At 42.7% G+C, this 12,974-nt stretch overlaps 1 protein-coding gene across 4 annotated transcripts in view; it reads left to right on the top strand.

Annotated features, from left to right (window-relative positions):
- The window catches only part of SULF1 (sulfatase 1), a 133,713-nt gene extending 122,973 nt beyond the window's left edge, over window positions 1-10,740 (top strand). For 3 of the 4 annotated variants that reach the window (XM_088471478.1, XM_088471476.1, XM_088471477.1), the window contains 3 exons: window positions 795-937; window positions 2,345-2,468; window positions 8,870-10,740. In XM_088471478.1, the coding sequence (XP_088327604.1) occupies window positions 795-937; window positions 2,345-2,468; window positions 8,870-9,681 (1,079 nt within the window). In that variant the 3' untranslated portion in view covers window positions 9,682-10,740. Of the gene's footprint in view, window positions 1-794; window positions 938-2,344; window positions 2,469-3,273; window positions 3,308-8,869 lie in introns of all 4 variants that reach the window. The other variant, XM_088471479.1, reaches the window with a different exon arrangement.
- Window positions 10,741-12,974: the final 2,234 nt, after the last annotated feature.

The following is a 12,974-nucleotide window of genomic DNA, read 5'->3' as shown; positions in this document are numbered from 1 at the left end:
GTAGCAGAGATGATCCGATGCTGCATCCAAGGACGCAGTTAGGATCAATTGTCGTATTAGCAGCGTCCGCACCTGAATCACCCCCTATATCGCTTAAAACTTTTCTGCTATAATACACTTTATCAAATATATTGTTTTAGACTCCAGGGGGTATGGGTGCTAAAGTGTGGGTTTTTAGAAGTGGGCCCATAGCAACTGATCAGATTATAGCTATTATCTTCTAGAAGGTGTTAGATAAATGTTAAGTAGAATCTGAGTGGTTGCTACGGGCAACATCTGCACTTCTAAAATTAACAAATGTACCCCGAGATTTGGCTACTTATACCTGGGACCAAATGTAATAGGGTGAGAGTTTAGAAAAGGTGAGAGTTTAGCAGTAATCTCTCACATTGGTCAAGTTTTACCTTCAAAATGGGAAAACATCTGGATGAGAGTTTAAATCGTGAGAGTTTTTGAGCCTAAAAACGTCAGTCTCAGACTCTATTACATTGGCCGAGTTTAAAAAGTGTGAGAGCTTACTGCTAACCTGTCATATTTTCTACACTCTCACCCTATTACATTTGGCCTCTGGACCTTTTTAGTGGGACCTGGATGCCAAAGCCAGACATTGATCACAACTTATGCACAATTGTTCTGGAGGATTTCATTATCTTGCATTAGTTGCATTGTTCTCATGATATGGTTTGTATGGCAGAGTTGCGTATGCACCAGGGTAGGTTGGTTTTGGTATAATGTAAATTAATTTTGTTTGTAATATCACTTTTTCAGCTTACAGTTGTCTTCTTCCTTTACAGTGGGTTCTTTCTGTGCCTGTACCAGCTCCAATAATAACACATACTGGTGCCTGAGAACCGTCAATGAGACACACAATTTTCTTTTTTGTGAATTTGCCACGGGCTTCTTGGAATATTTTGACTTGAACATCGACCCTTATCAGGTAATCATATAGGACCAGGTTCTGAGCGGCACTTAATGTGGTTGCAATTTCCGGACACATACAGATGAGACTACATACGTCTTACCTCCATGCAGGCCCGCCAAGAGCCGAGGCGGGCCCGGGTAACATGCTGCATGGCCTAATCACGGGAGGCTTGGCCACGCCCCCTTCCCGGAATAAAAAAGCTTTGCGGCGCTACGAGCAGTCTCCCACTGCAGCTTAGCACTCGCTGTGTGCTGGGCTGCTGTGAGGGAGGGGGGAGAGCGGCGCCGGACCCGGGCCCCCGTCGGGCCCCTCAGGAAGCCCGGGCCCAGGTAATCTGCACCCACCCCCCCCCCCTCTCGGCGCCCTTGCCTCCATGTGCTACAAGTTGCATTAAACATAACGAGTGAGCGCCATGTAACTTGGTAGCGATGAGCGTCTTTTCGTGCAACTTATTAGCAAAGCGATGTGAATAGGACACACAAGCAGCTTCTGCTGATTAAAATGATGTGCAGCATGCCTATATTCTGTGTGTGACTGCAGGTGGGCCTGCATGTGAATTGCTACGTTACAGTGTCAATGGCTGTGGCAGCCAGGTTTTGTGGGCGGCCACAGTGATGTCAGTGGGGAGCTTCCTGCTCAATCAGAGCAGGAAGCTCCCTGGGGCTTGCGGTTGCCGAGACCCAACCTTAGGGTCTCGTCGCAAGCCCCGTCGCAAACCCTGGTCGGTCGCTAAGCTGTGGGTGGTAACCCACAGCTTAGCTAGCGACCAGGAGGCCGCACTTAAAAAATCAAGCGGCCGCCCTCATTCAGAGAGAGCGATCGCTTCTTGCGACCGCCTCTGAATGAGGGCCATTGACCCTCAGTTATATTAACCTGTTTGAGGTAAAGCAGTCCTGTAGAAGGGGAAAAATCTTGTTCATCAAACATTTTGACCCAGAGTGGCAAAGCTCAGTATACCTGTTCTTCAGGCACTCCGTGCTGCTCTGTCTCTCCTGTCGCTCTTCAAGGTGCAGCAGAGCCGTGGCAGCATCAAACCGTAATCACTCGGCCCTGCTGCCTGGGTAGTGTCCGGAAGGCTCATATCTGCGCATCTGTGGGAGGACCAGGAAGGATGGGAATCAGTCCCAGCCACGGCCCGCCACCTAGCGCTGTGACAGCGCAGCTCCATGAAGCACATACTAGCCCTCAGGGTGCCAATCGGGACAAGTGAGAACTCACTGTCCGCCACTGCCGCGGCACCCTCCTCATGCTGGCGCTCTACACAGCCGCGTTCCCGGCGTATAGGTCGGGCGTCCCTGACCACTACCGAGAGTTGTACGTTACAAGTGTATTGTCCATTTTCATGTGCAATTGAGCAATATAATATAATTGTTTTATTGTTATCTCTTCGCACTGTTCATACCTGTTAATTATTTTACACAGTTATCGAATGCTGTACATACTGTAGAAAGAGGGGTACTGAATCAGCTTCATTTACAATTGATGGACTTGAGAAGTTGTCAAGGGCACCGACAATGCAACCCAAAGCCGAAAGGAGTAGAAACAGGTAACTCGATTGCGTCAGCAAGTACATTCTCTTACCAATATTTGTTTTATCAATATCAACAATGTTCCTTCTAGAGTACCTTAGTGTCCTAGAGATGGTTTTAGGTTTTATAGATATTGCTACTATGTGCTTGAGGAAATTGCTGAGTGGAGGATAAAACTGCACTCTTCATGTGCTTATTGCAGCTGGGTAACAACAAGCACTAAATATTGAATTCCTGGGCTTATCAATTCTTCCTTATAGGTTTCATAATACAGACGTAGACAAAAGCGCTTATTTCCAGCATTGGCTTCTTAGCTAACCGCTACTAGGCTGAACAGCCAGGAGCTGCCAACTAACCTGCTGACACCTGTGTACAGTGCAATGTGCCCTTTTCAAAACCTTTTTTGTTTTCACTTAGGGAGACCCAAATATATTATTGTTTTGAGTAACCAGTACTTTACTGGTCACCATTGATCATATTTGGATTTTCAATTTGTTGTGCCTAACGTTAATACATATCATTATTTACCTTCCAAACTACATTTTTTTCAAGCTATTACAATCCAATCTACTCCCTTTCAAACTTTAAAGTGTACCTGCTGCCACCTACACAGCAGAGGCGGCCATATTGTCTACTGAACCAATCAGACGATAGTAGGTTCTCGTAGAACCAGTGAATTGATGGCACATAAATACTGGACTGTGCATAGGCAACAGGTACACTTCTAAACCCGTCTATTTAGAAGACTTGGCAATCAACTTTTTGTGAATGATTTCTCTTCTAGAAGTTAACAAACGTTACTCTTGTATTTTCCTATATCAGGAAGTAAAGATGGAGGAACCTATGATCCACACAGGTATATGTCATTTTTCTTATTTATCCTTCTCGGTGGCTTCTATCCAAATAATTGCATGATCCAGCCCATTCTGACTAATGTTTGTATCCTGTCATGTGGCACACGGCATAGCTTATGGTGCATGCAATTCTAACCATGGTTCCCTCTTATATTGGTCAGGGGTCTCAGGCCTGCCATTATTCACTTCTCATAGTCACAGCAAGTCCTCATGCATCTCATTCCATGCTTGTGATTTGTGGTTTTTCAACATCGGTTTCAAATAATAATTAGGAATTTATATGACTGATGCATTGTGTTATATTTTTGTGTTATGTGTTTGCATTTGTTTTGCATCTCATATTTTGTATTTGTGATGTTTTATCATGTCATATATTTCTATGATTCAAAATACTGCAAAAGAAATGTTTATTTACTAAAGGCACTTACTCCCAGCTATGCGATACTACAAAGATATGGACAGGGGCTTAAGCTGTCCATACGACTAATCACTCAACTCAACGGCTGGATCCAAATGAGTGTGAAAAATGCCTGAACACATGCAGTCACCATACAACTACTAGCCTTGATTGAAGAAGCTGGTCGGATATTGATCATATAGTCTAATTAGACCCATATTTGCTGTAATTTGCAGCCATTTAGATCTAAAACAACACAATTGATCTGCAAAATCAAATCATATATGGGAGGTTTAAATTAGGACCTCCTGGTCCTTGTGGTAGAACATATACCTTAGGCCAAATGTAATAGGGCGAGACTTAACTCGGCCAATGTAATAGAGTTGGAGAACATGAAAACTGACATGTTTTTCAGACTAAAAAACTCTTACGATTTAAACTCTCATCCAGATGTTTTCCCATTTTGAAGATAGAACTCGGCCTATGTAATAGTGTGAGAGTTTACTGCTAAACTCTCACATTTTCTACACTCTCACCCTATTACATTTGGCCCCTTGTGTTTTATCTTAATAGCATGAAAAGGGTGCCCTCCCCTGAGACTTTGCACTTGGCAAAATGCTTTTTATTGATGACAGTGCCCTCTATTGGTTAGAAAGAACTACTACACTTCATTAAAAATTAAAACCAAAACGAAGAGCAAAAACTAATATGCATTTTTTTTATTAAATACATTGCCACATTTACATATTTTTAATATTTGAATATCCCTTTATTTCTCACATTTTTTTTGTACTTTTTTATTGTTGTTATATTTTATGGATAATTTGCCTCTAGTGTTCCGAAGTGCTGTGCAGAGGGTATAGATCACATAATATAAGTACATTAGGCAATTTAAGAGTCCCATTTTTATCTGCTAGCCTGGTGAAATACCAGCTAGGAGACATTCTGGCCAGTTTACCATCTTCCTCACCCCTGAGTTTTGCTCTGTTACTTAAGGTCTCTGGCGCTGTGTTAGTGCTGACAAATGCACGTAAAGATGCAAGTGCTATCACATTACAAATGCAACTGTGTTCACAAATGTGTTCTATATTATCGAAAGCTCGGGTTAATGGTACCGTCTCCTAGGGGTTCAAGATTAGCACACCAGTCCAGGGTATTGGTACAAATAACTGCAGCTAGTTTTATTTGACAGCATAAAATAAACAAAACATAAAAACAAATCCTAGCCTGTCCAGCTCTAACTAACATAAAGTACTCTCTGGGAGGAAGGACCTAATTCCACCCAGTTTCCGCCAGGCAGTGAGAGACTGACCTAAGAAACTGATACACCCTTTATCAGCCTCTCACAGGTGTACAGTATATACTAAGTTATGAAAGATATCTAATCTATGCAGATTTCATATACTGGGTTTTCATTTTATAGTTCTAAGAGTCTTGTGACCAGTTTCTGTGAAATGGATCTTTTGCCAGCCCACAAAAACATGTATTGCCCAATTTGATAGCAGCATTGAAATGGAAATGTATCTTTCTTTCTAAAGTTGCTCATCACCTTCCTTATGGCTGTTTTTCTATCACCTCCCTTGTGATTGGTAATCTATCACCTCTCTTATGGTTGTTATTGTATTACCTTCCTTATGATTGGTATTCTAGCAACTTCAAGCTAATCATACTGCAGAAATGATACCAAACTTGCCAACTTTTTAACCTCTCCCGTCCAGAAGATCCCAGAGGAGAGGACCAAGTGGGAGCTTCAGGGGCGTGGTGCTACAAACTGAGTCATTTTGGCCACCTGCTGTGTAATGCCACAAATCGTGCCATGGCGGGGCTGTGATCATGCAATGCCCCACGGATCGTCTCATGATGCCCCCATTCCGCCAATTTCACTACTTCTTTCAAAACTGACTTGCTTGGGTTTATTTGGAAACATATTGCAAATAATGTAACAACAAAATGCTATAAATCACACCAACCAATCAATTCTATTTAGTAGTCTTACTTTAACAAAACCCATAACAATGAAAGTAGAAATGTGATTGGTTATACTTTGGTGAAGTATTTTATAGCTTTCCTAAACACCATTTTAAATAAGCCTGGTCTACATGACGGCACCACGTACATTCCGGTAATTATAGTCTGATATGAGACTTAGGGGGAGATGTACTAAGACTTGGAGAGATATAAAGTGAAGAGAGATAAAGTATAAACCAATCAGCTCCTAACTGTCAATCACAGCCTATAACAGGACTGTTAGGAGCTGATTGGTTGGTACCTTATCTCTCTCCACTTTCTCTCTCTCTGGGGCAGGGGAGTATCTATAATGGCTGCAGGGTGAGCGGTGCATACGGGCCCCTGGGTTCAGGGAGAGCCCAAACCGCACACCCTGCACTCATATTTTTAATACCTCTCCGGAGTCTCGTGTCGGCAGTAGCAGCTCCATAATAAATCGCCTAGAAAATGGCCGCTGCGGCCATTTTCCCAGCATTTTGCGCATGCGCAGTAGGGAAATTGCTGGGAAAATGGTGGCAGCGCCATATCCCTGTATATGCGCAGCAGACTGTGGGCACAGACTAGTTCTCAAAGTCTACTCAGGGATGTCATCAGAAATTGTGGGGCCCGGGAATGACAAAATAGGCAAGACATATTAATGTGACACCAGCCAGCTTAGCCCCCCTCTGTCTCTCCAGGCCCACTTTTGTCTCTCCAGTTCCAGACAATCTCCATACTTACCTTCTTCTTGTTGCTCCGGGTTCTGCTCCCCATGCAACGTGGCTCTGCTCCTCTCTTTCAGAGGCATGAGGACGTCATGACGTCACGCAGCGGATCTCAAAGAAAAAACTTTATTGCACGGTGGGCAGGCTGGTGAACGGATGGAGGGAGGGATGGTGGGCGGACGGCGGGCAAGAAAGTGGGGGGGGCAAAGGGATAACAGGCGGTCTTCCCTCTCTGTCTGGGCCCGAGACTCCAGTCCCGGCAGTCCCCTCCTGATGGCGCTCAGTGCAGTGATGTTGAGGATGGTTCCCCCATTCACAGCACTGGGAACTCCACTTGTGAGGGACATTACCAACACTGTGATCAAGAAAATGAGGATGGTGTTTTTTCTTGAAACACTGCAACATATTAAGGGAAAAATTAACATGCAACAATTTCCAAACAGACATTCCCTGGGAAAAGAAAAAAAATGCTCTCTAAGAGGCCTGTTTATCAGACTTCGCAAAATGTCCTCGTTAATTTCCATTTCTTATCGGCGCAAATCACAACAATAATAAATAATTTTTGGCCCTATTTTTCGAAGGGGACCAGGGGAACAGAAAACAGTAGAGTGATCGCTTTCACTTGGACTTTTCACTGCACATGCATGTTAGCAGGCTGCACATACGCAGAGAAAAATAGTGCCAACTGTGCTTTCCCCATAGGAAAGCAGGCTAGCGCCATCTTCAGGTGGCATTAACTAAATAGAGTCATTTTAATGATAGTTTAGTAAACGCCAAATATATTGTTGATATCTCTCGCATTGTGCCAGAATCCTGCAAAAGTGGATGTCCATGGCTTTACAGACATTAAGAAATAGGCCTCTAAATATTGTATGATTTATTAGTCTAATGCGGTAACCAAACATTGCTAATTTATCTGACTCTGGAGCAAGGAAAAATGAGTGATGTTACTGGTAGCGAAGGACTTTCACCCGACTTTTCCAAAGGCACCTTGCGGATATCTCGCTGGACCAAATTTCCATAATTTGTCCATAACACTTTAAACATTGTTCCAGAATTATATGGTTAGGGTGCCCACAAAACTAAGATAATGATCTGGGATGGGTAAAAAAGGAGCAAATATCATTCTAAACTTTATAAGGATAGCAGGATAAAGACGTATTTGATATTTTTCTCCAAAATCACCTAAAATAACTGAACATTATTATGGGCTTTTTTATATTGTATAAGATCACTGATTCAGGTCTTTTATGCATAAAGAACAGTAATAGTTAGACTGATGAAAAGCACTAAAACATAAACAAATGATGCCTATTACTGCAGCATGACTGCGTCTTTATGCTAAAGCTGCAGCCGATGATAATTGTGATGGATTAACTGTGCATAATAAGATGCTGCATCAAACATAGCACCAGCTCTATGGAGGCGCAGATTTCATTATCTATCTGAGGGCTTCACTTATCAACGATTGATATTCTTGTTATCACGCGTTACATGGTGACCCACCCAATCAGCTCTAAACTGTTATTTGTCAAACAGCTGATTGGGTGGAGCGCCATATAAGATTAGTAACAAGTGATAAGAATATCACTCGTTGATAAATGATACCCATAATATGGACATCTGTGTCAGTGCAACTGCGTCTTAAGATGCAGTCGCTGACCTCGACAAGCTCGCTTCTAGCTAGCCATCCCTGTTACCCCCAGAAACGCCCAGCAGAGTCTCTATCCGCGTCCAAATTATTTATGCAGCTCTCGGCGGTACCCATAGAGATGCATGCGCGGTGCGACTCCTAAGCATGCGCAGAATGAAAACATCGGCGACTTGCATGCGTGCACCTCTGAATGAGGCCCCATATGTTTACAATACACTCACCCTTTTATCCAGGTTCCCTAATTGTTATTAGAGTCATTTATTTATTAATAAACATCAGGAAACTGTAAAGCTGCATTACAAAATAAGACAAGATGTTACTAAGGTGCCCCTGCTGCTAGCTGCAGATTCATCGACTAATCCCTTCCCCTCACAGCCCAATGCCGCAACAAGTAGATTGCGGCTTCTGATTGGTCATCCCAGTCACACCAGGAAAAAGTGGCTGCATGTAACATCACATTAGTAAAAACTAATTAAGTTAAGTGTAAGTGAGGCTTTATCCCTACTTTAATTTTATTAAATATTGTTAGGAGGTTGGGATTCTTATTAGTGTGCATTACATATAGCCAAAGATTGCAGCTATTATTTTACATCAGGCATTATTATATTGATTGGTTAGTGACAAATTCATAATTGAAAATAAAAATAACATTATTAATTATTATTTGAAAATGTATTTTGTCTATTCATTTTTAGCACATTTTTCTTTCCACTTCCATAATGATACTTTTCTAGAAACCCATGTATTAGCAATGGCATTAAAGCTAAACAGAAACTCACTAATACAATTTGTGTTGTTGCAGAGGACAACTATGGGACGGATGGGAAGGTTAACTTGCCAAATTTCACAGAGGATGTAGACTTGAAAAGACTGGAAGATTTGTACAGCGTAAATGAAAGTTTTTATGGCTACAGAAACAACTATAGGCTTAGTCCGGATGACTGGGCTAATTACTTGAAGGATGTAGATAGAGTTTTTGCACTGCTGAACAGTATCCCTAAAAACGTTTCAGGAAATACAATTGCGGTTGCACGAACTTCTGAGTCTTCCGATACCCCAACTCTGATGGAAATATCCTCTGGTGACTCCGAAGACGAATTTAGCGGTGTAGTTGCAGAAGAAAGGGAACCTAAAATGGCAGCAAACTTCGGTGTCTTGAATTTGAGCACAGTACTATTTAATCACAAGAAAAAACTTGAAATAAATAACGATATTCCCGAGGGAAAAAAAATTAACCAGGCACACTGGAGCTACAGAAATACAGAAAGGTGGACTGACCATGTCGCTTTAGATACCTATGAAACGGATTTCAGTGGAAATGGATTCATGGAGTTGAGATCCAAAAATACTTTAAATATTCAGACTCTTAGCTATGTCCCTAAAGAAACTCAAAAACATCACAGTCATGCCAGCGAATATATTTTTGAAGATCAGATTTACCTTCCCACAGACTCCATGACTCATCAGATAGAACAAATCTCCACTACAGATCAGTCATATGACTCTGAAGACCAAGAAGGCCCAACAGTCATACCTACAGAGGATTCTCTAGGCGAGATTAACACAGACTTTGATGTAGAAGGCAGTGCCTTGTTCCTAATCTCTCCTGAATAATAAAAATGTGCACGACAATAAAAAATAACAACTGTGGCACTTGACATTCCAGATTTGGTGCAGTTACACCCTCTCTTTATCTGATCAGAGTTAATACTAATGGTCTTTGCATATCATTTACCATAGAATTCTTGTTGATTACATTAACACATCACAAAGTTTGGCATGGTGTTAACACAACGTTCTCATTTTTTTTCTTTCTATACCGTTTGGGCTCATACAAGTTTGTTTCTTTAAACACCACAGATGATTATATCCCCACTATTATTTGTTATTTTATTCTCTAACCACTGGAATTTCTTAACTAAACTAATGTTGCACTTTTTAAAGCTTTCTAAGCGTGACCACCATATTTATCCCTTTAATTTCATCTCTAAATCCTACTGGTGTACTGGTGCACAGAGAAAAAGCAATCTGTGCTAATAAAATGTGCCTTATAAAATTGCATAAATTTATTTACATGAATATAAATACATTGACAGTTAAGAGATAATTGGTAACCAATGTTAATTAATTACCTGTTAATATTGATTAGGTCAGATAGTTATTTTCAATAGCAGATGTGGCACATACTGTATTTAAATTAAAGAAAAAACCCACAGTAATTACAGATAGACTATACTGTTTTACTTAATTTACTGACCTGAAAAAATGCTCATTTACCAAATACCTCAAAAAATGTTTTACTAACCCTTACAGGAGAATTTTTTATTTTTTTTTGTCAAACTGTGTATTGTCTTTGTATTCCATATGAGCAATGCAGTTAAATCTTAATCACAATCGTCCTGACGTGGTCTATGTACATATACTAAAAGTTACTTGTTGTTGTGCACGTCATGTATGTGACGACAGTATTTATGGTCATGAAAGTAATTTTTTTTTTATTTTGTAAATAGATTTCAGATTAATAGGATTTGTTTTGTGTTTTTTTTTTTTTTAATCATGTATAGTATTCTGTTATACTTTTATAGAACAACTCTGACTTCAGGAAAGTCACGAAGCAACATTTCTTCAAATAAAAAAATGGGCTTTAATTTTACAAATTCAAAACTTTAATTAAATGGCTTCATTGTGTTGTTGTTTTTCCAAATTGTTGCCTTTATTTATATACACATACATTGTTGTTATAAACAGTAATGTGTTATTTACAATATAGCTGATATTTTCAGAGAAGCCTCTCTGCACCCTGCAACCTTTATCAATGCTGGTCGGATGGTATTACATAGACGTCTGACAGTGGCAGCAATGGGATCGGTGATACCAGTGCCACTAGTAAGCCCCCTGCGCCCAAAACAGGGGCATGGCCTCGTGGAGAGGGTCATGGCTAAGCAGTACACACCCGGTTTCATCACTCTGGGTGCTGCCACCAGAGTCTCTCCCTGCACTGCTGACTCCTCCTCAGTGACCGGGAGACGGGCGCTGCACTGTGATGTTAGTGTGCAGTGCCCGACTCCCTTAGTAACATCACTGACGCCAGCCACAAGTCCCTCCTTCACACTAGATGCTGCTAATCACTATGCTAATCTGCTTCTGTTTAACAAGTGGAATACACCACAGCGGTCTCCATGTGAAGTGCCATCTATGCTTATTACTAGGCAACAACCTACAACATTATTACATCTGACCTCCTATTCCCACTTCTTTTTTATTTGCAGAGCCATAATTTGGATCAATTTATCAAAATGGTGTTAAATACATTTTATAGAGTGATGTTCTGCAAGTTAGATTTAATGGTACAGCCTAAATAGCATCCATACAGTATGTTGCTAATTATTCTCACCAGTTAGGATGCGTATATCCTTTTCTGGACAGATGAAAATAGAAGCAGAAGGCTGTGACATTTGCTCTGTTTATATAGTGAACTTATAGTCATTTATTCTTAGTAGAACCACTTAACAAAATCATCAAAGATCCTCATCTACTGCCTTGGAGAAAGATAAAGTGGAGAGAAAGTACCAACCAATCAGCTTCTACCTGTCATTTTTCAAACACAGCCTGTAAAGTGACAGTCAGGAGCTGATTGGTTGGTACTTTATATCTCTGTACTTTGGGCCTGATTCAGAGCCGGACGCTCTGAACGAGCGCCCGCTCTGAATCAGGGCATTTTGGGTGTTTTTGGAGCGTCCTCCTGGACGATCGCATAGCTGTGGGTTACCACCCACAGCTTATGCGAGCGTCCATGATGATGGTCGCGATGGTCAAGACAATCGCGACCATCGGGCTTGCGACGAGACCCTGCGGTAGGGTCTCGGTGACCGCAAGCCCTGGAGTGATTTTGGCTCTATCAGAGCCAAAATCACTCCCACTGACATCACTAGTGATGTCAGTGGGGCCGGATCCAGACGGTAGGCGTTCCCATGGGAAGGTCTCCGTCTGGCAGCCACGCCCCCGGCACGCCCACCAAAGGGGGCGTGCTGTCACTCAACAGCACGCCCCCTTTGGTGCGAGACCCGGAGTGACAGCTTGGCTGTCGTTATCTGGGTCTCGCGCATGCACTCGACGGAGCTCCCTCCATCGTGCGCATGCGCAGTGGGGCACCATTGACCCACTTGCGAGCGCTCAGCTTAATCTGGGAAATAGTTGTTGGCAGTAAGGGGGAGATGTTTCAAACCTTCTAAAGAGAACAATTGGAGATGTTGCCCATAGCATCCAATTCTAATACTAGATAAATTATCTGTGCCATAACAGGGCTCTATGCTCCCCTGTGCTAAACTTGTGATGCCATGCCTGGGGGCGGGCAGCTCTGGTAAGTAGAGCACTACCTAGAGTATCCTTAGGAAGCCCCTGTCAGCACCACAGGCTGCCTGTCCGAAGTGTCCCTTGGAAGTTCCGGTTGGCTCTGCAGTAGCTCTAGTTGCTGCAGGGTGCCATTCCAGGGGAATTGGTATGATATACCTATGGACGTTAGCCCGGCGGATGTCATGCCGACGCTGGAAAGCAGACAGTGAGGATCCCAATGGAGGTGAGTACCCCGCTATCACTAACCTTTTCCCCCCGCTAACCATAACCCTCCCTGAGGGGTGCCTAACCCTAACCTCCCCCCCTAGTGCCTAACCCTAACCCTCCTGTAAGTGCCTAACCCTAACCCCCCCCTTCCCCTAGCCTAACCCTCCCGGGGGGGGGTGCCTAACCCTAACCCCCCCTTCCCCTAGCCTAACCCTCCCAGGGGGATGCCTAACCCTGAATCCCCCCCGGGAGCCCCTAAACTAACCCACCCACCCCCGCGGCTGTCTGCGCCCAGCTTACCTTCGTTCAGTCTGCCGGGCGTTGAGATTTCGACGCCTGCCATTAGA

This window comes from Taudactylus pleione, unplaced genomic scaffold (assembly GCF_031769625.1).
Source record: "Taudactylus pleione unplaced genomic scaffold, aTauple2 ptg000114l, whole genome shotgun sequence".
Taxonomy (NCBI): Eukaryota; Metazoa; Chordata; class Amphibia; order Anura; family Myobatrachidae; genus Taudactylus; species Taudactylus pleione.
This window is presented reverse-complemented; position numbering and strand designations above follow the sequence as displayed.